The sequence below is a fragment of the Enhydra lutris genome, unplaced genomic scaffold (assembly GCF_002288905.1).
Source record: "Enhydra lutris kenyoni isolate GAN:26980312 unplaced genomic scaffold, ASM228890v2 scaffoldscaffold22, whole genome shotgun sequence".
Classification (NCBI taxonomy): Eukaryota; Metazoa; Chordata; class Mammalia; order Carnivora; family Mustelidae; genus Enhydra; species Enhydra lutris.
The window spans coordinates 37,992,232-38,018,583 of NW_019154106.1; the positions used below are offsets into that span (position 1 = coordinate 37,992,232).

At 40.3% G+C, this 26,352-nt stretch overlaps 1 protein-coding gene across 1 annotated transcript in view; it reads right to left on the minus strand.

Annotated features, from left to right (window-relative positions):
- LOC111149966 (solute carrier family 17 member 6) overlaps nt 1-7,436 on the minus strand; it is a 40,604-nt gene extending 33,168 nt beyond the window's left edge. Inside the window, exons 1-3 of the mRNA XM_022507241.1 lie at nt 7,351-7,436; nt 4,377-4,629; nt 2,673-2,791 (exon numbers count right to left, since the gene is read on the minus strand). Of these exons, the coding sequence (XP_022362949.1) occupies nt 2,673-2,791; nt 4,377-4,629; nt 7,351-7,436 (458 nt within the window). The remainder of the gene's footprint in view (nt 1-2,672; nt 2,792-4,376; nt 4,630-7,350) is intronic.
- Nucleotides 7,437-26,352: the final 18,916 nt, after the last annotated feature.

Below are 26,352 nucleotides of genomic sequence, written 5' to 3' on the forward strand. Positions count from 1 at the left end.
GGCAAACCCTTTCCAAAGTGAGCTTTTACACCTAGAGGGAAAGGAATCTGTCCCCAGTATCCCACTCAAGGGAAATCTTGTTCTACTATTAGATGATCTATAGGGAGAAGTTCATTTGAATAGGCATACAATATTTGTAGGTGGAAAACTTGTCTTGCTGTATTGTTTTTTCTATTTCTGAAAAAGGGTCATACTAGGAAATGTACATCTTTCCAACCAATTCGAAATTTCTCAGATTTTGTGTTAATAAAAAAGTTCTAAGATAAAATTCTATGTAGCTTATATATAGGACTATTTGAACATTTATCAACATGTTAAAAATAAGGTCTCTGTGTGATTAATTTATGGTTTTTATTATATCTTCTTTTTTGTATATTTTTCTTAGGATACAATACTTCATCATCAGAAAAAGGAATGTTGTACATTTTTTAAACCTGTTTTCACAGGAGGCTTCAACTATTTGTAACATTATGTTATATCTTTTAAGTGAGACAAAGATGTCAAAACCCAAAGATCTGATAAGGAAGTTAGTCTTTATCTTCTATTATGTTGGTCATATTTTACAATAAATTTTAGCTTTCTCAGTCTTGGAGAGCACAAGACATTGAAAACATTATGAAGATATTAAGTTTCTCTTCCTTGAATAGCCATACAAAGGTAAGGTGACTTGAGATCCAAATGTGACTTCTAAAGTTCACAATTTTTTCCTTTAAAAAAAAAATCTACCAAATAAATTAGAACCTGAGTTAGCCTGAGTCTTCACTAAACATAACAAAATGATAGTATAGAAATGAGTGAGATTGCTTTTTTTTTTTTTTTTTTTTTTTTTAACCAGGAAAACCTGTTTATTGACCTCCCAGTGTTACAAAGAGGGAAAGCTGAGGCATCCCTGGTGTTTTTTCCTGGCAGGAAAATGTTAGCATTTTAACAATTGGCAAGCTGAAGGTTCTGATTCTGAAAAAACCTTAAAGGCACAGCCATTATTGTTACATCTCATATTATTTTGAGTTTCTTGTATCATTGTTGGGTTTTTGTGAATTATTGGTTGTTTTCCTCCTGAAGTGAAAATATTTCAAAAAGGTGTGTTTGGACTATCTTTCTAGGAAGCTTATTTTGACTTAGAAAAAAAAATTTTGAGGAGAAAAAAAAGATTCGAGACATTCTGACTTAGGGATCCAAAAATGTAATATGTTCATTACCAGTACTATTTAAGGAAATATTTTCTTTAATTTGATTTATCCCATCCATAGAATTGGGTTTTCTAGATAGTTATTGATTTTCATTTTAAAATGATTCTTTTTTTTAAAAGAATAGTTTGACTCCTATTGGGTCTAAGTACTAACCATCATGATGTCAGGGTAAAGATGATATTCAAAAGGCACTATTCCTAATCTTTTGCTCTCTTCTTTTGAAGGGCTGCCCAAAAATCCTGGCCCAAGCAATTGTGAAGACTAAAATAAATTTGCCAGAATTCTTCCGGAGGCTTTGCAGGGGACAGAAAAATCTTGGGCAGGAAGTCACCTCTGGTGAATGGGATCTTAGGTGACAAAAGCCACTGGAAGAGGCCTCCTAGGAGATTTTATTGAGAAATGAGAAGGAACCAGTTTACGAAAGCAAAAGCAAAGAGGGGATCAAGACTAGAGCATGCCCAGCTCAAGATATCTTCCCCCAGAAAAATCTAACTTTGGATGGGGGGGAGGGGAGGGGAAGTCAAAGATACAAAATCTGAGGAAAGACCTGAAGTCTTTTGGGGGGTGGTCTCTATGAAGCAGCACTCGAAAAGGTGAGTGCCAGAGTTCCTTCTCAGTTTTATAATTCAGCCTTGAGAATGTATTTAGTTTTATTTATCTTAATATACACAATGAAGCAGATAAAGCTGCCTCTTACCCTGCAGTGGTGAGGCTGTGCTCCTAAACATACCCACCCCATCAGTCTTTATGCCCCATACTTAGGGGTGTCTCTGCAGGTGACCCCAGTGGCATCCCTGGAGGTGGCTCTAGGACCTGGGCTGTAGTCCCCGCTGCTAGCTGGAAGCCTCAGGACTCAGCTGAGCTCAGTCCCCACCCCCGCCCCTACTCACTGGCGCTCATTAACAGGTGGAATCGCACCCCGGGCGCCTGAAGTCCCGCCTGCCTCCATAGAGACAAATCCTTCAGACCCAGAGCACCATCTGGGCGGCTCTGCGGCCCGGCGTTCGATGCGCCCTGCGGGGAGGTCAGCACCAAAGGGACCGGGGCACGCGAGGGGGCGCACTGGCGAGAGTGCAGCACGTGTCGCTACCCCCCTAAACACACACACACACACACACACACACACACACGCACACATAGTGCGTCCCCGTCCCCTTTGTGCACCCAGCGGCTTAGTCCCGGCTCGGGCCACTCCTCTCCCGGTCTCAGTTCCTACCAGGCCTTAAGGCATATCGACCATGTAAAGTTGGCTCAGCCATAACAGAGAGGAAGCGGCAACCAGCGCCCAGCCTGGAGACCCCAAATCCTCTTGGGTGCCGAATTCTGGAAGGAGGCACCAGCAGTTCCAGCCCTGAGAGCGGAGGTGCCCGGGAACCAGGAGACCTCACGCAGGAGTTCCAATCCCGCAGGGCTATCGTCCCTGCCCCCAGCCTCTGATGCCCCTTCGGAGGCACAAGACCCCCAGCCCTGGGGGCGCGTTACCTGTTGGCGGCCAGCCGAGACGCGATGTAGCCTCCCGGAATCTGGGTGATGATGTAGCCCCAAAAGAAAGAACCGTGGATCATCCCCACGGTTTCTGGGTCCCAGTTGAATTTGGCTTTCTGTGGGAGTAGGGGAGAAAGAACGGGGTGGAGGGAAAGAGTAGAGTCAGTGTTTGGGCTGCAGACTCACGTTCAGGAGCCCTCAACCCCCGGGGCACTCCCTGCATTCTGGAGGTGGAGGTGGCTGAATTTTCGTTTTCTGACAAAATTGAATGTATACCTTCTTCTAGAGAAGAGATGCTTCTTTTTAACGGAAAAACTGTGCTCATTTGAAATGTATTGCCATTAATGGCGAAGCTGGACGCCTTGGGTTTGCTCCCCGATTACAGTCAGGCAGGTCTGATCCCCTCGATGACTGAGGACTCCTCTGAGCTCCAGTTTTGGAAATTAGAACTCTCCACGGAGAGTTTCCATTTGCTGGCTGGGGATAGCGACCCCTGAGCGGGGTCCGTTTAGCTAACATCAGTCAGTACTAATGCAGTAGTGGGGTCGCTTTCAGAATGAGATCCAACCTCGGAAATTCTGACGAAGGAAAGTGGGGCACTTGGGACGGAAGGTGAGGAGGTTGGAGGAGCCAGAGGAAAGGGTCGTCCCTGCAAAATAGGGATGGGCGTAGGCCAGAAAGATTTGGAGTAGCCTTGGGAGTTGGTGGGGGGTTGGGTTGGCCAGTGGAAAGGAGAATTTGTTCGGGAGGGTCTTAAGAGCTGGGGAGGGTTGTGTCTGAAGGTCAAGGCCTAGCTCCGCCCTAGCTATCCTAGGCAGCCCCACAAGGTGAACCTTAAAGTAAATATCTGCATCTGAAAGGCAAAGGAGTGCTAATCCCGCCAGGGGCACTGAGGATCCGTTTTCTCCTTTTGAATAGTATTTTCAAACCGAACGCACTTTGCAGGGTCTCCCGGAATCCCCCGGGCCCAGCAGCATTCACCGCTTCTCACGCATAGTCGGTTCCCGAATTTTCTCCTCCCAACCCTTGCTTACAGGTCGCTCAGATCCCTGACCAGGAAGTCTATACCACGGGTTTCGGTGACTTTGACGTTGACCCTCCTTTCCCTGGGCGACACCCCAACACATTCACAAGATTACGGGACTGAATTCCCTGTGACCTCGAGGCACTCCGCGCGGCGGCTCTTCTCCACCAGTTAAGTGGACAGTTAGTTCCTAAAGGCCCTTCCGCAGAAAATGCCGACATGCCCACAGTTTATTTGATTTCGGTTTTGTTTCATTTTTATTATTAAGAATGCTTGGCAGGAATTGGAGGGAACCAGGGGGACATTATCACTGATACACAGCCCTACTCTTCCGAGTAAAAAAAAAAAAAAAATATATATATATATATATATATATATATATATATATATATTTCGATTTAAATTTAACGGACATTATGCAACTTCTCGTATGAAGTCACTCCACAAAAATCAAGTGAGCTAGATGCTATTTTCCACTTCGCAGGTGAGAAAAGGAAGGCCCTGAGAGCAGGAACGAAAGGGGAGGTAATACTGCTACCGCGGGTCTACTCCTGTTTTAGAATGGCAGTGCTAGCAGGGGGCTGAGCGAGCATCCAGGCTTCCTCGTTCACTGGGGGGAAATGGAGCTCAAACAGGTGATGTGGCTTTGCGAACCCACACGGCCAGCGGCTGCCCACCTCCTTGATGACCTTGCCCCCGCGGTGGATGGTGCTGTTGTTGACCATGTCCACGATGGCCACGCCCAGGTTGCAGCGGATGCCGAAGGAGATGCAGAAGCCCAGGCCGCTCATGATGGCGATGATGTAGCGACGCGGCAGGCCAAAGCAGGTGCAGTCGCAGAGTGGAGCCTTCTTCTCTGGCACCTCCAGGGGCTTCCCATCCTCCGTCAGCTCGATGGTCTCCCCGGTGTCTTGCTTCTTCTCCAGTACCCTGAGCGGCAGAGCGGGGGGCCGGGGGAAGGCAAAGACGCGGCCGGTTAGGCACCCCCGACACCCGCCCAACCCAATTCCCAGGACCCGTCAGGGCTGGAGGGAGGGGCGCTGACACGTTCGACTACTTCTGGAGTTAGGGTGCTAGGGCGCCACCAGGCTTTGGGACCTCCCCGGCTCTCCAGGCTCCTGACAGTTCCCCTCCCTGCGATAGCATCTCTTCAACTTTAATACAGTCTGGCCGGGGGCATCCAGCCCCCATTCCCTCGGGATCCATCCTGCAGCACCTAGATTCACTGACACAGGCCTTTTGGGCCTTTCTCACTGGGTCTGCAGCTTAGGAGGGAATGGGACACCGGAGCTGCGCCTGGTCCGCACCCATGTCGATTCCTCCTGTCCACCCTGCTTTGCCACCAGCGACAGGCAGTTACCCAGCCACCCAGCCTTCTGGGGCCCGCCTCTTCAGGCCAGCCCAGCTCAGTCCTGCACCCGGGCTACCCCTTCCTTCCCAGCCAAGTTGAAGCTTTCTGGGTTAAGGATGCGCGATCCCGTCCCCCAGTTGAGCCCGGGGACCCGAGGGACTAAGGCCTCTCCAGACCGGTGCCCACGCGGAGGTCCGTGAAAGCTGTCTGAGAGTGTCACACGCGCATTCTACTGCCCATTCCTCCAGTCCCGGGCTGCTAGTTCAACGTTTACTCTCCTGTCAAATATCTTACTTTCTTTTCCTTGTTAACTCGAGTTTGAAACAAAGGCCTCCGCAGCATATGGCCGACACCTAAGCTTCCCACTGCCAGAACATGAATAATTAATTATTCACAATCTTGCGTCATTACTATCTCGGTTACAAACACTGAAAAATGTCACGGGCAAATTTCCAAAGACGTAAAATGCGACTCCCAGATACACAAACGTGCCCCAAATCAACTCTGGTAAGATATTCCACACCAATGGAGATCTCATTTATGCTTTGTTTGGTGTTTTTTAATTTGCCTTGTATTTCACAAGATTTCACAGGTCTAATTCAGTTCCTTTTAGGTTTTTGTCCTTGAGGGAAGGGGGCAGGGAGAAGGGGAAAGCAGGGCGATGGCATGGTTTTACTAAAAACTGAGGGTGTTGTTCTAGCCCACAAGATATCTGTGATATGTCTATTTTAAAAAGAAGAAAAAAAGAATGAATGTGAACAGTAGAATCACTGTGGACCCTTGAGATGGATACTTTCGATATTTAAACAAAGAACTTCTCCGTTTGCAATTTACAGGTGTGTTTTAATCCACCATGTGGTTTATTTTTCTGTGTGCCCATTTAAATTATATATTCACACACAATTATTTTCACACACATGAGAGTAAAGCGAATAAAATGTGAAGATCAATTCCAAGAATGCACAGGTTGGGAGCTGACTATCAAGCAATTTGAGGCTACCAGAACACAACGTTAGACTTCCAAATTCTACAAAATATCACCTGGAGAATAGGTCACTAAGACTTTTGCAACTATGTAAATGCTTATTTTTAAAGTTCAATCCCACTGTCAGAACATATGGCAAATTATTTATTCTTGGAGAAAAAAATAATGTAACTAATGTGATTTTTTTTTTTTACATTGGCATTAGCTGATACATGCAAAATTGGACTATGCACCTGAACTCCCTACCTGATGATGGCAATTGAGCTGGGAAAGAACAGCTCTTTCCAGGACAGCTGCGGACTGCAGGGCCCTTGCGGTATCTACTGCCGCATAGATGCATGATGGTGCCTACACGAAGCCCACCAGAGCCAAAGAGATTTGGAAAATCAGGAAGTGCATTGGTCATTTTCTTTACATTTTCTATACATTTCTAAAGAATTCAATTTCTCAAATGTGAAAATTAGCGTTGTCTTGGAACCGTTTATCCTTCTGTTTCTGCCCTCTCTTCTTGATTTTGTTCATATTATTAAGAAAAGTGTATTCATGCAATATTCTTGAAAGGTGTAAAAATTCAGTATAATTAGTACATTGACTACAGGGAGAAAAACAAAATTAAATCATTTCTAATACTCGAAGTCATTTTGCGGGTTATTATAATGGCTTTTCTTATGAACACTGTGACATTTGCCATGCAAGAAATAGACTTCTGGGAGAAGTCAAATAATTAAAATACATATACATTGTTTCGGGTTCTGAGAGAAGAGCTGCTTTAGCTATTAATTATTGATATATTTTGATTCTTCTTCCTTCAGCACATGAGGAAGATTCCACTGGGAGATTCTCTACTTGAGTGGTTTTGAAACTGAGATCTAAATTTCCTTCTGCCATTACTCTTTGGAATTTCTTGGTTAATTTTTTGAGGGTTGTATTTTTAAAATTCATTTGTCTGCATCAAAGGAATTTAATTTGTTGTGATTATAAGCACCAAAACACAGATTCTCTGAACAGGTGCTGGTCATTTCTCAATTGTACAGAGGATAAATCCTGGGTAGGAAAGGATGAAAATCTGCAGGTACCAAAACAAAAAATACACACATACACACACACAAAGCAGACAGGTTCATTTAGTGCAACATTCCTGAATTAATAAGCAGGTTTCCAGAGCAGCCCCGCTTAAGCAGTGAGCAACAACAACAACAAAAAAAGACTTCCTGATCATATTACAATCTCTCAAAGCAACCAGGGTTTACAGAAATAGCTTTGTAGATTTTTTTCATGCTGAGCCCCAGGCAAACATGGGTTTGCTTTCTCTTACCTGTAGATCTGGCCAAGGGATTTTCCAGCAAAATTCTTTAGCCCCTCTTTTCCTGGGGTCAAAATCCTTTGTTTTACCGACTCCATTCTTGCAAAGACTGGTGTTGGCTCTTGCCAGATTTAAATAGTGGTGGCTATGAAAGGCGAGAGTTGCGCATATTGTCTTAATCACTTACGGTAGTTGTGGGCTTTTTCTTCTCAGCAGAACGGTATTGGTGTGCCTCCAGCAAGAGTGTGAGTGAGAGAGGGGAGGGAGTGAGAAAGAGAATACAACAGAATAGCTGCATGCAACCCACGGGTTTCCTAATAGGAGAGTTGGTAGACACAATCAGAAAGTCTCATTGGAAGGGGAGGATCCGGTGGCAAAGGGCGCACGCAGTGCCATGGTATTTGGGCGGGTGCAGATGAGTCCTTGTCCTGGAAGTCAGTGCACTGAAAAACAATGCAAATTCCGGGTTTTGAAAACCTTATTGCTGTCAAATCTTCTGGCTTTTAAACGGAGGAGCAGAAATATCACAGAACCTTTGTGTAAAAGCAAAGTCAGAAGAATAGTATTTTTTTTTTTAATGGTGTCTTTGCTGTAGGGAGCAGAGCACCTCCAAAACTCATGGGAGCATCTGAGGTCTCAGGTGAGCAATGCTGCTGTTAGTTTTTCCTCCTTGCCTGTGATCTCCTTTCCTCACGCCGGCGCAACTCTGCTCTGCGGTAGTGTCGAATTAAGATGGAGAAAGCTTGCTGCTCTTTGAGGACGTGAGTAAATAACAGATACACAGTTCTGATTTGGGCAGCGTCAGGAAAGATTTCTTCAGCGGTGGTGACAGCGCCCGTCAGGGCGCGTCTCGGCAGAATTGTTCAGCACCACGGACAGAGTAAGTTTCCGGAAAACGGAAAGCTGCTTTTGGCTGGCCAGGTCGCCAACTTTCTAAGGGAGCTGGGTGGATCGCCCTGACCAAGAACCACTCTGGGAGTCTTCAGGATTGGATGCTATGGAAACCAAGTGAAAATATGTCATCATCGCCAGAGTTTGCAGAGAGAATGGTGCATTTGACTCCTCAAAGGAGGAAGACTTCATTAAAAATTGACAAGTTACTTCTAGTTTCCTACATTTTGCCCAGTGCACTACCGCCAGCTCTGACAGTGTTACAGGGAAGGAAGCTTACAACATATTTCATTTATGTTTGTGGAATTCTGGGGCACTTGGTCTCCCTGGGATATAAAACATTTGTACACAGAATGTATAATTATATTGTTCATGTGTTTTGTTTTAATTTCTGATAAAAAGGAAGAAAGGAGTGAAGGAGGGAGAGAGGGAGGGTGGGAGAGAGGAGGAAGGAAGGAAGGAAGGAAGAAAGGAAGGAAAGAGAGAGAAAGAAAGAGAGAGAGAGAAAGGAGGAAGGCAAGAAGGGAAGGAGAAAAGGGAGAGAAAGAGAAAGAAAAGATGAGTTGCAACCTCAGTGCCCTTGGTTAAATAAAATACAGCTAGTTTAATATAAATTCCTCAGAATTTTATGGTTCTTCACTTAACTGATTTACAGCACACTATGGAAATGTCAATATACCGAGAAAATTTGTGGCTATATCTTGTGCTTGTTAACAAATTATGAGTAATGATATTTTCAAGATTTATTTGAAATCACTTATATTCCTTTAAAATGTGACTTTTTTGTACCATCTTCCCCTAAAGCAGAATTCTAGAGAGACATTCATATAAGACTTTTGTTATCACATAGATAGATATAGCATCAATGAATCTATTTCACTAAGCAAAGCAAGAAAGCTATGCTAGCTTAATGTTAATTATTAATGCATTTAACATGAATCACAAACCTCTTAGATGCCATTCAGCCAAGTGATTACAAAACTGATTGCCCTTGAGCCACATTATGAAGGTCAAAATCTTTGAATTTTATTTAAGCCAACAGGGGGAGTAGATTTTTCTTAGGGATTTTGGGACCAAATTTCTAAAGTATGGATCTAAATACAGAATCATGTAAGAATGTTCCCTAAATAGGCCAAAAAATAAAATGGATATGTATACAGTGAATAGATAGTCAAAAAAAGATAACCAAAAGTAGCTAAAACTATCTGCCATTATTAAATTATATTATATATCAATATATCATTTTGATAAATATGTATTAAAATATATATCCCTATAAAACAGTGAACCAGATTTTTATAAAACACTGGAACTCTGGAATCCTTCAAAATAATATCCCCAAAGATGATCTAGTGTAAGAAAGAAACACACACACGCACACATACACATCTATCTCCTTCCAAATAAAAGGTTCAAGTTAACCAGGATTTTACTCATCTAGGGTGATTTTCAAAATATTTATGTTTTTTCAATTCTTTAGTGACCAAGTTCATTAGATCAAATTCACTTAGGGATTCCATGATTTCGGAATTCTGGGAAGTTATACAAAAAATAGAAGTTAGATAAATATCTGTGAAGTTAAGAGGGTGATATAAAACCGATTCTCCCCAATCTCCTGCTTACATTTCACCTCAAATAACTAGCGATATAAACTACCATTAAACGGAATTGCTAACTCTGCACTATAGATTATCTGAAAGGGCACCAAGCAATACAAATCCAACATGAGAACATTGTTTCTGTAGTAAAATAATTACATTCACCTTCGTTGAAATGAATGTCATCTGGCTCCTCCATTCTCTCGATAACAGGGCAAGTGCTTGAATCAGAATTATTGCTAATATTGATTTATTCATTCTAAAAATACTCATTTAGTGCCAAGAATTGCACTAGGTTCTGGGAATATTCCCTGATAGGTTTCACAAGCTATGGGAAATAGACACAGAAATACAATTACAAACAATTATGGATGCAATTGGACAAGTAAATAAGTAAAAAAGCCCGCCTGGAAGTTAAAGTATACAGAAAAGATCCCCGGAAATGATGTTTCCTCATCTGTCTTAATACTTGAGGAGAAACTTAGCTCTATGAAGGTGATGATAGCCCAGTGGAACTGGCTAAGATTGGAGAGCATCCCAGCCAAAGGGGACATCTTGAGCAAAGTCATAAACAAAGGAAAAATATTGTATATGGAAAATTACGAGAATTGTTACTAGGCCACCTGAGACCAAAGAATGCCATTTAGGCTTTTCTTAAATTAATAGTTCCCAATATAAGAGACATATACTCGGGCACTATGAACATACCCAACAGATTTTCTTCATGTGTGATCCTCAAATTCAAACACTGAACATATACGTTTGTGACCTTAAGATCAATCATGATCAGATTTATCTTTATGCAAAGAAACATTAGTGGTTACACATATGGTATTAATCTGATGAGATTACTCCCTTACTCACTTACCTCCCTTACCCTTTACACCATTTTCCATCCAATTTTAACAGTCTTAAATTGATTTATTAGACAAGTCTTCCTATAGAAGAATTGTCCCCTCTACCCAAGCGCTCTTAAAAATAAAAGGTTTCATTGAATTTATTTAATGTGTGTAACTTACTACAAATTATGAATGACTTTCATTTACATGATCACATTTATTCCTTATAATTATTCTTCAGACTAAACTAATTTCACTCCCATTTTATTGAGGAGAAAAATTAGCTTTAATGAATTGCCTGAAGACATGAGGTAGAGTAGTTTGTCACAATTCAAGATCTTGGTTAAAACACAGATTCTGATTCAATAGGTCTGGAGTGGAGCCTAAGATTCAACAATTTTAACAAGTTTCCAGTACCATTTGTTCATGGATCACACTTCGAATCTAGACAGCATTACAGTATGAAAGGTGAAATCGGCTGACGTGGATTTGGATCCTGATTCTGTTGGTTATCACCCTTCTAACTTTTAATCAATCATCTCACTTTAATGAACTTCAGTTCCTTACTTGTGCAGATGATGGGTTAGAGTAAGTGGTTTGTTACCCCTTCTACTTGTAAAATTTTATGACTTTTTCCTTAATTTATTCATTGATTCAAAGCTACGTTTTCTTTGCTTGTCCCACCATGAGATTTCTCTATTTTATTTGAGGTGAATGGTTGATAATGAACAGAGGAAAATGCCAGTAACATGAGAGAAGTGTGCTTCTTCCTGAGTTGAATCGTCTTACATATTCAAAGAATAAATTATTGCCTGTTTTACTATAAGTAGATATCGAGTTTTATATGCAATCATTTCAATAATTGTCTTTGAAATTTATAGAAGATATTACCCAATAACAATGTGATAGGTTTGCATTTGTTTATATCCACCTATGAAGAAATACTTCTGAGAGATCTTTTAAACGACTTGCAAATGTTGCCCTCTGGTGGAAGGATACACAATTACTTTAGAAGCAACTGTAGTCCTTAATAATGTAATTAAAACCACTGTTTCCTTCCTTCCTTTCTTTCAGTCTCTCTCCCCCTCATTCACTCTGTCTTTATCTCTTTTCAGTACTTTTTAAGTTAATATCTACAGCTAAAAATATGAAGTCTCTTTTGTGGACAACACACTTGCAAATGCCTAACCAAGTACTATATGTCTTTAGAAGTAAGACATATTTTTTTTTGTCTTTGATTATCTAAGAATCAGTTAACCAGAGTTATTATATGGAAATTTAACTCTATTAAGATTTATAAATGATATGGTAATCAGACAGCGGTAAAATGGGTTAAATTTTCTAATCTCAATAGAATAATTTATGATAATTTTATAAATATTGCAAAACAGTAATGTAAATTTGATGTTTCCTTCTCCATTACCAAAAAATATATTTTAAAGCATCATATTTAATGGCATTCACAAATCTCTCCTGGAGCATTTCTTAAGGCAAATTTATTTCAAAAAAAATTCCTCGATGTATCTAATTCCAGGGATATTTTAAATGCAACATTTTCTATTATTTTTTTTCAACAAATACTCAACAGATAATTTACACATGTATTTTAGGCCCTTTCCTGGAATATAGTAAACCAAGAGCTCAGGACAATATCATTTGTTATAATACATGTTATAATAGATGGAGGAAGTGTATATTCCTGAAGAGGAAGGTGCTTTGAGAAGCTATTTTTTAAAGTATCACTCTTTAGTATTTGACTTGAATTCCTAAATCAACATTCACTCTAATAATTACACACTTCTTTCAGGTGGAGGCTATACAAATAAGCTCTAGGATTCATCTGTGACTTGTTTCTTATCAAGGCTTTTTAAGTGGACAGCTTTTAGTTCAGCTTTATTTGATTTGACTTGGCAGTGTTAGCCTCAGAGACATTTCCAAGAAATTATGATTATGCAATTTCTTGAGTGTTGGAGATAGAAGAAATAATTTAGTTTGTCTTATCCACATCTGTGTACATAAGCCAATATGTTGCACTGCTATATTTAGTGGCCTAGTAAAAAGTATCTTTTGATTTCCCTGTGATCTGATTTAAAAAAAACTGGAAGCTTTCAATAAAGCACACTGTAATCCTAAGTATATATTGTAACTACCAAAAATGTATGTATATAATCACTTAAGCTATGTGTTCTTTTAGGGTGTATCTTATTCTGTATAATTTACCATTAGAAAGATTTATCCATTTTATTCCTATCTTTTCTTTCTGTACTCAAGGAAAAAAACCCAACTTCTTATTTTCTGAGAAAAATCCAAGTTTAACATGAATGGAGACCAAATACTGTTGTTCTCAATGTCAGAAAAGTACTTCTAATTTTGAATTCCATAGTATATGTAGAGAGTAATGTGATAAATTACAGAAGGACTTTGAACTCACTTTAAACTCTCAAAAAGATTTTCCCAAACTGAAAGATGTGATTGTATAAGGAATACTGGGAGAAACTAGGACAGAAAAGAGATGCAACTTGAAAAAAGAATAAAATAAATATATATTTCAATATAAAGGAGACCAAGGCAGAGATTACCATGACTTAACATATTTTATATGTAAATAAAGAGATTAAGTGACAAGTAACAAGTAATATCCTTCAAGTGTGATGAACTCTTACTAATTGAAATGTCTTCCTCTCTCTCTGGGTCCTAAGAATCCTACTTAGCTTTTATCCTCCTAGGTTAAACCTCCTAGGTTTTATCCTCCTATTCAAAGGAAGGGCCTAGGAGGCTTGTCATTCCATATTGTGGAATATTATGTTCCTTGGAGGAAAGCATCTAGCATTATTGAAATTTCCCCTTGGCTGCAAACACCTAGGTATCTTCTGCTTAAATTGTCCACATTTTCTAAGTTACTTAAGCTATCAGAGGCAGAAGGTGGGGGAATTTCACTTCTAGAATATTTAGAGTGACATTTCCCTAAGTAAAGCTATGGGTACATAGTTTTTTTAGTAGGACAGAATATTTAAAATACAGAGTATTTCACTGCTGTATGGAAACTCTATCACAATTTTGGGGAAGTAAAAACAACAGAAGTAACAACAGTGAAAAGATGTAATGAAACACAGTGTTGGCTATAAATCTTTTCTAACCTCTGCCCTCTAGTGGTGAAAAAGAAAAAAGAGGTCTTTCAGTTGAAAAGGTTAACCTAAAGCATGCTGACTTAAATTATTTTAAAATCAGCAGGTAAATATGTATCAAATAATATTCATATTATTTGTTGTTTTTTCTTAACACAAAGAATAAAGGGCACTGATTAATTACCATGGAAAAATTGTGCTACAACTTAAATAATTTTTTGGTAATTTTATGGTAATTGTAAAGACACAATTATACTATGGTGAGACCATGGTGAGTAGGTCTTATTGTATAAAAAGGAGAGGCTGTGGTCCTTCACTGACACTGGATATTGAGTGCCATTTCCTTTGCTCATTCATTGTGGAGAAACAGAATCAGAGAGCTGATCAAACCATACCTGAAACCTGCTCTCTCACTAGACTGATTTTCCAAAATTTTGAGCCACTGAGTCCCTTTTAATTAACATTTAAGCCAGTTTGAGTCAGGGTTTTCATTAACTGAAATAATCCTGATTTAGCACCTTAAAAGAATTTCATAGATGGATAAATGAGTGAATAGAAAAAAAGGATAAATAGATAGATTTGAGGTATAGAATATAAATTAAAAGCACTAGAAAGCAAGAAAGGTCATATAAAAGTAATTACAGAACAAAATAGCAGAAAGGCAGAATTGCATAAGACAGAAGAATTTCAAGTGAATTCAATTACACTTTCATTCAACATTTCTGAGTTATAATTATGTTCCAGGTCTTTTGAAGGATACCAGGGAAACAGAAATATAATACACAGATTTTGCTCTCAGAAAGCTCAGATTTTAATTAAGAATTTTATATTTTTTTCTTATAAATAATCAGGATAACATTCTTAGAACTTTAATCAGGCAATAATGTGGTAAATTGTGAAGAGAAAATGGAGACAGTCTTCTCAATTCAGAAGACAACTATTGCAATAGTCTACCAGTTGATGAAATGTTTTAAAAATTAGTCTTCTTTCCCATATCATGATCCAGTTGTTGCCAAAAATAAGAGCAGCTAACATTAATATTTTCAGAAAACTGTTATTATTTTTAGTTTTCTTTTTGTTCTTGCTTTTCTGTTAATTTCCTCTTTTTCACTTTGTTTTAGATTCTTTTGGCGTTTTTCCTCAGACACATAGGAGTCCTCAGCAGTCCATTTGTATTCAAGAGTAAGGCACGGTGGGGGCACCTGGGTGGCTCATTCGATTAAGCGTCCAGCTCTTGATTTCAGCTCAGGTCATGATCCCAGGGTCATGAGACTGAGCTCGTGGAGTCTGCTTGAGATTCTTTCTCTCTGCCCCTCACTCTGATCTCTCTCTCACTTTCATAAATAAATAACTCTTAAAAAAAAAAAAAAGAAAAAGAGTAGAGCACTGTAGATATGGGCCTTATCAACTGAGATGAATCACACAAAAACTCAACCTTTTAGTTGTGGGCCCTGGATAGCAACATTGGTTTGTTTGCTTGTTTGTTTTGTTTGTTGTTAGTTTGTTTTTGTTTTTCTTAAGTTGATGAGCTTCTTTATATAGGAGTCCTCCAATCTCTTTCCTGAAGATTACACATCTGGCAACCAGTATTCTAGAAGCTGAGAAGAGAAGATCTACTCATAGAATCTCGCTGTTCAGATGCACACTACCATGTTTCCTCCTGATTTTAATAAGGCATGTCCCCCCAGACCTCAGCTGTGCCTGCCTTCCTTGAGACCCAGGTCTATATGGTTCACCCTGCAGGGATAAATTTCCGTATTCTGCTTGAGTGAGGTCTATTTGCCTGTCTCCATAGGCTAAGGTAGGTCTAAATCCTCTTTATATGGAATTGCAGCAAACCATCTGTTTTTAACCACAGGCCCACAATGCTGCTTTCAGAGTGACCTGGTCACTTCAACTCACAAGTTTTTTCCATAGTTTACATATGAATCAGGTTACCTCCCACAGAAAAGCATTTAAAGTTCATCTTTCCCCACCATCTAGGTCACTTTCCACTTGCCCATCAGCCTTCCATCTTTTAAAATCTTGTTAACATCCTCTACATATTGGAAACTTCTGTTTTATTCTCTTTATCCTTGGGCATTTTTAACTTATAGAAATCCCTTACTATCATTTTAGTGAGGTCCTAGGAGAAAATGGACATAAGCTATATATGTTCACTCATCCAGATTTAATTGGAAATCAATGTCTATTTAATAGTTTAAAAAAAAAAACAATTGAAAACTATGCCCACACAGAAACCTGCACATGAATGTTTACAGAGGTTTATTTATAAATTGCCAAAACGTAGAAGCAACCGAGATGTCCTTCGGTAGGTGAATGGATCGCTAAACTCTGGTATTTTCAAACAATGGAAAATCATTCAGCACTGGAAAAGAAATGAACTATCAAGCCATGAAAAGACATGGAAACACTTTAAATGTATATTATTAAGTGAAAGAAACCCATTTGAAAAAAGCACATGTTGCATGATTCCAACTATATGACATTCTGGAAAAGGCAAAATTATGGAGAAAGTGAAAAGATCAGTGGTTCCCAGGAATTGTAAGGGTTGGGGACTGGGAGGGGGAAGGAAGAACAGATGGGTCACAGAGGGTTTTTAGGGCAGTGAAAATATGATACCATACTGATAGATACATGTCATTACACAGTGGTCCAAACCTACACAATGTACAACAGCAAGATTGAACCCTCATATAAACTATAGACCTGGGTGATTATGATGTGTCCATGTAGGTCAGTTGTAACAAATGTAATCCTCTAGTTGGAGATGTTGATACTGGGTATGGGGGAGGGAGTATATGAAAGTCTCTGTACCTTCCCCTCAGTTTTGCTATGAAACTTAAACTCCTCTAAAAAAAATAGGTCTTAATATTTTTAAAAAGACTATTGTGTAAACCTTGAAGCCGATCTCATGTTTCTCTTTTTCAGGGATAGAAAAAAAAATAGCATATTTATCACAGAAGCAATTCTAATATTTCAGTTTATACCATTCTGATCAAGGTTAGCTGAATCCTCCCTAGGGAAGTCTACCTCTACACCTTCATCTTAACTAATCTCATTCTTACTCTTTATACACCATGAACACAGGACAAGTGTGTTTTTGTTTTAGGACCTCTTCTGGCTTACTATCATATTATCTTTTTAAAAATTCTCTTCATTACAGGGAGCCTGGATGGCTTGGTCAGTTAGTCATCCAACTCTTGATTTCGGCTCAGATCATGATATCAGGATTGTGAGATCCAGCCCAATGTCAGATTCCACGCAGGGTGTGAAGTCTGCTTGAGGTTCTCTCTCTCCCTCTCCTCCTCCCCTGCTCTCTCCCCACTTCTCTTTCTCTCTCAAAATAAAAAAAAAAGAGTAAAATTCTCTTCTTTCTAGATCTAGATTTTCATTTTTCTGCATTAGAGCCAATGGAAAAACAACTTAAGACCACTCAATGGCCATCCCTATCCATTCAGTGACCTGTGGACCAGTCCCCAGTGGCAGGCTGAGCGCTCCCATCCTTACTAGGGAACTACTGGGTAGGAATAGAGGAAGGCATGCCTTCAGACCTCAGGCTGAGTGGCAGTAAACTCACCCTAAAATCCCCGCTTGGTCACAGCCTTTTCAGCAGCAACATGATCTTCCTTTTTAATCTCTTCTGGATCCCTGTAGAAGTAGAGATCAGGGGGCACCTGGGTGGCTCAGTGGGTTAAGCCTCTGCCTTTGGCTCAGGTCATGATCCCAGGGTTCTGGGATCGAGCCTCGCATCGGGCTCTCCACTCGGTGGGGAGCCTGCTTCCCCCGTCTCTCTCTGCCTGCCTCTCTGCCTACTTGTGATCTCTGTCTGTCAAATAAATAAATAAAATCTTAAAAAAAAAAAAAAAAGAAGTAGAGATCAGGCATGGGTTCTTATAGGGCACCACACATACTCGGAACTTCTAGGTCAGCATCCATATCAGACCCCTTGCTGTTGTGCAGAGTGGCATGTCCACATAGGGCATTCTATGTTACATAGAGTGATGTAGACAGGTTAGCATAAGACATGTCTTCGAGAGGATGGTGGTCAGCACTGGGATCAGTAACCATCAGAAAATGTGGCTCCTGGGAAGCTGCCTGGATCTGGCTAGTGAAGTTTCCAGAAGCCAAGCAGCCAGCAGTGGGAGGGGTTCTCGTAGAAGCGGCAAACTTCAGCCCATCCCCCTGGCCGGTATTCCTGGAGGATGTGACTCTGCCATCAGCCACAACCTCAGTGACAACAATGACGGGAGCCATCAGCAGAAGCTGCTTCCTGGTGCTCCTCAGATTTATGATGTAGATGCCATCACATGACGTCATGTCACGTCCATGTCAGGTCACATCACATCACGAGTTTGCAAGTCAATGTTAGTGCCACTGAAGTGGGCTCCTGCTGCAAGAAATTTGAGGACATCCTTCTTCACTTGCAAGATATCTGGGCTCCAGACATGGTAAACATTTCCCTTTAAGTTAGAATGGAAACCCAGGACATTGCCCTATAGAGAGAGCACTGTTTGGATAACACTGAATGGTTCAGTAGGTATTTTTGAATAAATGAGTAATTGGTGTTTGAACTTAGAGTTGTTTCCTGAAAAAAGTGAATAGATTTTGTCTTCTCTAATGGCATTTGGCTCCTAAGTGGGTTCTCGGTCACTAGTCTCTCCTGGGCTCCAGTCCACTTTTCACGCCCCAGTGGGACTTATCTGCCGGAAGCAACACTCAGATCTTTCCACCTGTTTTCGCAAAATCTTTCAGAACTCTAGTCTCTTTGAAAATCATTTCATAGTTCCTCCTGACATCAATGACATCTGTTCATTGATCAATAGCTGGTCTGAATCTGCCATTCCAAACGGATTTCCCACTTTTCCTTTTTAGTGTTCTACACATTCCAACAAATTGAAGCCTGCTATTACCCACAAAATTCCCACTCCTTTCTCCTCTGGCTATTCATTCCCTACCACTCGCCCATAATGCCATTGCCCTTGCCTTCGTTTACCAGTGCCCAGCATGGCGCATCATTCCAGACCCAGATCAAATGCATGCTCTTTAATGAAGTTCCTTCCTTTATCCCCTCACTGGAAAGTGAGATCAGCTCTGTCATTGGAAAAAATGAACAACACTAGAGAAGGTAATTAAAACCCATCAGGCCTCAGTTTCATTATCTGTTAAATGGAATGAGTTATATCTATCTTTTGCAAATTAAATTAAATAATGCATGTAAGCCACCTCTCACAGTGGTTGGCACATGGGAGTAATTATTAATATGATGATGATGATGATGATTTATTTAAAACTGTTATATGAAATACCATTTTCAACCCTGCAGTCTTTGAAAATGGGGTTCCTATTGACATTATGTGCATTTTCCATAATTCTTGCCAGACAAACAATAAATAAGGTTGAATAAGTATATCTTCCTAAACTTCATTACTAGGTTCTGCTTGTGGGAAAGGGTGCTGTATTTGTTTCCTAGGGCTACTACAACAAATTACCACATTCTGGGTGGTTTAAAATAACCAGAATTTATTCTCTCACAGTTTAGGAAGCTTAAAGTTCAAATTCAAGGTGTTAGCAGGGTTGGTTCCTTCCACGAGGGAGAAATCATCTCATGTCTGGCTCTTAGCTTCCGGTGGTTGGTGGCAATCCTTGTCTTTTCTTATAGATGGGTCACTTCAACCTCTGCCTCTGTCTTCACATTGCTTTCTTCTCTGTCTCTGTGTCCTCTCTTCTTAGAAGGACTTTGGTCATTGGATTTAGGGCCCACTCTAAATTCAGAATGTTTTATCTGAAGGCCCAAATTAGGTCCCATTCCCAGGTTCAGATAGACATGAATTTGGAGTAGACACTGTTCAATCCACTATAAGTAAATCCAAGGTTCCTTCTTCCTTATAACAAACTGTAATTAAGAATCTAAATTCTAGGGGCACCTGGGTGGCTCAGTGGGTTAAAGCCTCTGCCTTCGGCTCAGGTCATGATCTCAGGGTCCTGGAATCGAGCCCCACATCGGGCTTTCTGCTCAGCGGGGAGCCTGCTTCCCTCTCTCTCTCTCTGCCTGCCTCTCTGCCTATAAATGATCTCTGTCTGTTAAATAAATAAATAAAAATCTTTTAAAAATATTTAAAAATAAAAAAAGAATCTAAATTCTAAAACTACACTGCACTGGCCCAGGCCCTGGCCTTTTCCACGATGTGTGGCTTCAGTTACATTGTTTAACTATACCCAGTTTCGGTTTCTGGATAAGGGAAATGAGGATAGTAATAATATCTACCTTAAAGAGTTTCTGTGTGAATTAAGAGAAATAATCCTTACAAAGGGCTTAGGGTAGCCTGGTTGTCGTTAATCAAGCAGTAAATGTTGGCTTCTTTTCTTTTCTTCCTTTCCTTTTTCCTTTCTTTCCTTTCCTTTTCTTTCTTTTCCTTTCCTTTTTTTTTTGTTTTACAGGGCACATCTCTCTGCCTGGAAAGCTCACTCCTCTTCCCATTGTTTACCTGATTAACTCCTAAACATTCGTGTTTCAGCATAAGATTTACTCCCACGGCGGGGGGGGGGGCGTTCTCTGACATCCTCAGTGGGATCTAATAGTCCTCCATAGTCCTTCGTTCAGTCTTAATCACAATCGTTTAATGATGAACTATTATAAAACAATAATTGAATGTAGTTTAGGGAATTAACATTCGATCTGTTGCTCCCCATGGAGGTATATGCTCCACAGGGACAAGCACTCTGTCCAGTTTGATAGGGACTCAGATGGGCTGGGGTGAGATCCCGGTCCCTTCAGTCTTCCGCCTTGCCAGAGCTCCTCTGCGCACGTCTGTTTCCTCATGCAAAGTGGCTTTATGGTCATGACTCAACTAGGCAGTTGTTGGGAGGATTAAATGAGATCCTACCTGAAACACACAGAGCTCCCAGTGTGTCTCACATGCCAAGAGCTTTGAAAATCACTAATTAGTATTTTGTTTCTGTTCCTGGCACTTAGTGGGTTCAGTGAAAGAATGCTCCATGAGCCAGGTTATTGGTCAAATCTGGGAATACAATCTGTGCCAAAGAAGAGCATGGCAATTCAGTAGTTTCCAGTGACCTTGTCCTCATCAGAGATTTTCTCTAACAAAAGGAGCTAAAAAGCCCAAGGGAAGACCTGCCTAACACCACTGCCCCCAAATAATTTTCTTTCTTATAACCTTTACAATCCCATTTAGAACTGGAATTAAAAAAAAAAAAAAAAAACAGGTCAGAGAATCCAATTTCTTTCTAGCCCTAGGGTGGTCTTTTGGAGATGGAGAAAGGCCTTTGGAAGGGCAGTGAAAGAGATCAGGCTAAGCAAGTCTAGTTCCTTATTAGTGAGTGACACGAAGCAGGACACAGCAATGCTTTCGTGTAAGGAGGGGCAGAAACTCACCTGGACTTTGCAGCTTTTAATGGGCTTCTCTACGGTCTAGGAAAACAACAACAGTGCTGTGTGAACACAAAAAGCCAGCTTTAAAATGTCCAATAAGATTATCCATTACCCTAAGTATAAATCGGCGTTCCGGAAGGGAGATGCCCATTAAAGAGCATGCAATATTAGAGGCCATTGAGTGGTACAGTGTTGCCGTCGGACTGACCTGGCTTAAAACTCTGATGGAAATGTCACTTTTTTTTTAAATGAGTCATGAATCACACAGGTTTTAAATCTACTTTTTAGGGGCTGACAGCTTGATGGCTGAAGTCATTTGTATTTCCTTAGAGGGAGCTGAAACTATATTTTATATATATAAAAAATTATTTTTTGCTGAGACACATAATTTTAGAACTTGAAGATTATTCATTTTCCAACTATTTATTAAAATTGATTTTTTGTGTATTGACCTTATATACTATGACCTTGATAAATTTAACTATTAATTCTATTTGGGTTTTTGCACATTTGTTAAGATGTTCTACATATACAATCATGCCATCAACACATACATACAGCTTTCTTATTTCCTCTCCAATCTCTACGCCCTTTACTTTTTTTATTGCCTTATTACACTGATTAGTACCTTTAGCACAATGTTGAATAGAAATGGATTAAAGCAAGAACCCCGGTTTTGTTGCCAAAATTTTCCCTAAGTTTGATGTTGGTGTAGTTTTCTGTTGATGCTCTTTATCAAGTTATAAAAATTCTCTTTTGCTGCCAGTTTTGCTGAGGGTTTTTGTCACAAATGGGTGTTGAATTGTCTTTTTTTTTCTCCTCCAAAATTTTGAGTAACATGATTGTGTGATTTTTCTCCTTTATTCTTTAAACGTGGCTAATTATGTCAATGAACTATTGACTATGAAGACAACTTGCTTGGCCCCTTCAGGATAAGCCCCTCTGGTCATGAGGTATTGTAGTATGAACGTGTTGCTGATTTGGCTTTGCTAACATCAGTTTAGAGATTTTTGTTTCTATCTTCTTAAGGCATAGAAGGCTGTTCTTTCGCTTCCTTGTAATATTGCTTCTGCTTTTGCAGAGTCATGCTGGCCTCATAAAATGAGTTGGAAGCGACCTCTCCTTTAAGTCCTTGGATAGACAGATAAATACGAGATATGGAGATATTAGCCAAATTTAAATTCAACACCCAATAATTTAATCATCGCTGTCATTTCTACATCTGTTTCTGTTGACTTGCTGGACCTCGTTATGGATCATAGTTTCCCACTTCATTATGTGTCTAATAATTTTTTATTATATGCTGAGCTTTGTAAATGTTACACTGTTGAATGTCTGGATTCTTCTTTCTTCCTCTGGAAACTATTTTTGAAATGCTGTTATATTATTATGAATCTGTCTGATTCTTTCATGACTTATTTTTAAGCATTGTTAAGTTTAAGAATAGGCTATACTCTAGGGCTAATTTAAATCTGTCTCACATGAGACAAGCCTAAGGTGTCATACTAAGGTGTGACCTTTCTAGGATCTCTACTGATTGCCACAGGTGTTCACAAGTTCTTTCCACCGTACAGTCAGAACTCTGCCTTTCCCCATACCAACGTGAGCTTTGAGGACTTTTCAGCTGAGAGCTATCTGGTAATCATTTGCCTGATCTCACACACAGTTTAATAGTTGGCAAGAGAATCAAGGGAATTCCTGTGCAGATTTCTGGAGTTCTTTCTCTACATAGATCCTTCCTTTCCAGTGGTATGTCCTGCAAATATCAGCCTTCCTAGCTTCCAGAACTCCAGTCTCTGTCCCCTTCACTCAACAAGCCAGGCACTGTGTGGGCCTCCTCTCCCTATTATTCAGCCTCAAAAGTGCCTCCAGGCAGACAGCCCAAAGGGTAAGAGACTTCGCTTCATTCCGTTCCCTTCTCTCAAGAAGCTCGAGTCAGTGAGGCCTAGTTGTTTACTCTTTGCGGGCAAGTCCAGGACCAGTTAATAAGTGCACTGCATAAGGTCTTAATAATATCTGAGTATTAATTGGAATTTAATACTCATGTATGTGAGTTCTTCAGCACAAAGTCAGGAATAGTGGTGTTAATAATTACTGTTTCCCCTCGCCTGCCCACCTTTCAGTTCACATAGCAATAAATCAACGTTTCGGAAATTATTTAATCACCATGTGTCTGTAAATAAACGAAAATCCACTGATTTGTACACTTTCAATGACTGAATTGTATACTATGTATTTATATTTCAATAAAGTTGTTTTTTTTTTTTAATACATGTGGCTCCCATTTGCAAACCAAGAGCTAAGCTTAGAGGTATCACCCCTAGAGTTTCTTCATTGCAAAAAAAAAAAAAAAAAATAGTGTGCTATTGAAAAAATCTTGAGCGATAATGGATTTAGAACTGGGGAAAAGCAGTGTATGGCAAATGGGAAATCTCACTGCCTTGCGGGATGGTGACAGAAAGGTGATGTCAACAAGAGGAAAGCATATTAATGAGACAGGAATTTCAATTTCCCCTTCCTAGGCTTTAGTCCAGAGAGGAATAGTATCCTAATAAGGAGAAGGGATGTAAGCAGATGCTACTGGTACCCTACCCATTGTCCTTCACTCACCTAGAGTTTACTGCACCTTCAGTGGACAATTTCCATCAGACTGTTGGCATTCCACCCCAAGTGCCTGCATCTCTTTACCTTTTTCAGAATGATTTTTTCTGGCTGCTAGAGTGTTCTTGGCTTGCAGGGACAGGTAGAACTTCATGAGAGTCATTCCTAGAAGCAACCTTTAATCAATGAGGAATGGAGTTGGTGGATAAAGACCCCATCTTATCCCTCCCTCAGCATAAGAATTCTGGACTTCGTTTTCAACAGTGTCTCTGAGGATTCTCGGTAAGGCTGAACTCTAGTTTCCGATAATGGTAGTCCACCGATAAACACATGCCTTATTCCCTGCCTCATCTTCTCAGTCCTTGGAATCACATCCTAAAGAAATCATTTCACCCAATCCTTATTGCATTCCCTGCAACAAGCATGGGAAGACTGAAAGCAGGAAGTACTTGCCCTGAGATCCAGTTGGGGTCTCAAGAAGGAAACTAGGAAGTTACATGGAGGACTCTGCACTAGTATGGACCAGCCCAGCATAGAAACAAAGAATGGATGGGTGTGATAAGGCAGACTATCTAGTTGTCCTCCTCAAGCCCCCCTCAACTCTTGTGTATAGTGGATCCTAAGCGGAGAACCTGTGGAACTGCCATTTAGCACCCTTGGGAGATGGAGGGCACTATCCAGCAGAGGTTGTCAGCAGGCCCCTGGGCCAGGGGGCCAGATGGGGCCATGACATAAGCTGAGAGGCAGCTAGCTAGCAAAACCTGAGGGCAAATAGAGCTGGCGGGAGGAAGATAGCTGCTCCCCCTGAGGTGTATTATCCATGCCAATGTCATGGGTTTACTTGTCCTAGGATGCCACCAGGTTCCCAGTGGCCACTCCTACAAGGGTCATTTGCCAAAGAACAGTGGAGAACAGTGCACATATACACTCCAAATCAGTGCGAGACAAGAGACCCTTCTCCCATTCCACATTTCCCTACACTAATAAACTGGAATGCCATCTTTGCTATAAGAAATAAGAAGGGAGGCAGGCTTCCTGAGAGACTGAGCATTTTTATCCAGGAATTACTGGGATTACCTAAGCATTCTGTTTGCTTCTTTGGATCCAACTAACTTGGAAACTGGGTAATGGTTAAAAATTATATTTCTAGGGACGCCTGGGGGGCTCAGTGGGCTAAGCCCCTGCCTTCAGCTCTGGTCATGATCTCAGGGTCCTGGGATCAAGCCCCTCATTGGGCTCTCTGCTCAGCAGGGAGCCTGCTTCCCCCTCTCCCTCTCTGCCTGCCTCTCTGCCTACTTGTGATCTCTGTCAAATAAATAAATAAAATCTTTTAAAAAATTTTATTTCTCAAAATATATATATTTCTCCTTGCTACCAGCAGGTGGCAATCAAGATAAAAGTAATTACAGAAAAACTTATCTCAATTTCAGATGTGAGTTAAACTGTGAACGCAACTGTATACACATGAAATTACAATTTTGTAGAACCTCCATATTAATTTTAACAAATAGACTGTGCTATATCCCAGAATGTTAACTTACTTAATCTTTACTAATTACTTTCAGGTTATTTCCAATATTTGCGAATTATAAACAATACTCCGGTGTAAAGAATATACTTAACTATCAACTTCCCACACAAATTTCTCTATCTACAGTTTACAAATTTTTTTTAAGGTTTTATTTATTTATTTAACAGAGAGAGAGAGAGAGAGAACACAAGTAGGCGAAGAGGCAGGCAGAAGGCGGGGAAGGGGATGGAGCAGGCTCCCCGCTGAGCAGAGAGCCCGATGCGGGGGCTCAATCCCAGGACCCCGAGATCATGACCTGAGCTGAAGGCAGAGGCTTAACCCACTGAGCCACCCAGGCGCCCCTACAATTTTTTTCTTATTTCTGTAACATAAATTTCTAGTTAAATTGCTTGTCAGACACTTTGTAGTTTGTTGTTGTTTTGACTGTTAATTGTGAAAGTCTTCAGACATATACAAAAGTAGAAAGAATAGCTCTTAAAACCCTTATGTCCCCAGTACCAAACTAGAACAAATGTGAACACTGGCAATCTTGTTTTATTTTTATCTCCTCCCATTTAATTCCCCTCCCTATCAGGGATCATTTTAAATGAAATAATCACAGTGTCATTTCACCCACAAATGGTTAGGATGTGTCTCTAAAAGAAACATACTCTCAAAATCATAGCAATAATGCCATTACCATACCTAAAATTTAAACATGATTCCATCATCCATTTTGAGATGAAAAAAGTAGTCTTCTGAAAGTTTTTATTATGAATGGGTGTTGGATTTTGTCAAGTGGCTTTTCTGTGTCTATTGATAAGATTATGTGATTTTTCTTCATTAGCCTGTTGGTCTGGTGGATTAACTAATTGATTTGTGAGGATTGAACCAGTCTAGCATTCCTGGGATGAGTGCCACTTAGCTGTGGTGCATAATTCTTTTTATACATTGTTGGATTTAATATTTTTCCTGCATAATAATGAAGTTGAGCTCTTTGTCATGTATTTATTGGCTATCTGGAATTTTTTTATATTGTCTGTTTAAGCTTCTTAAC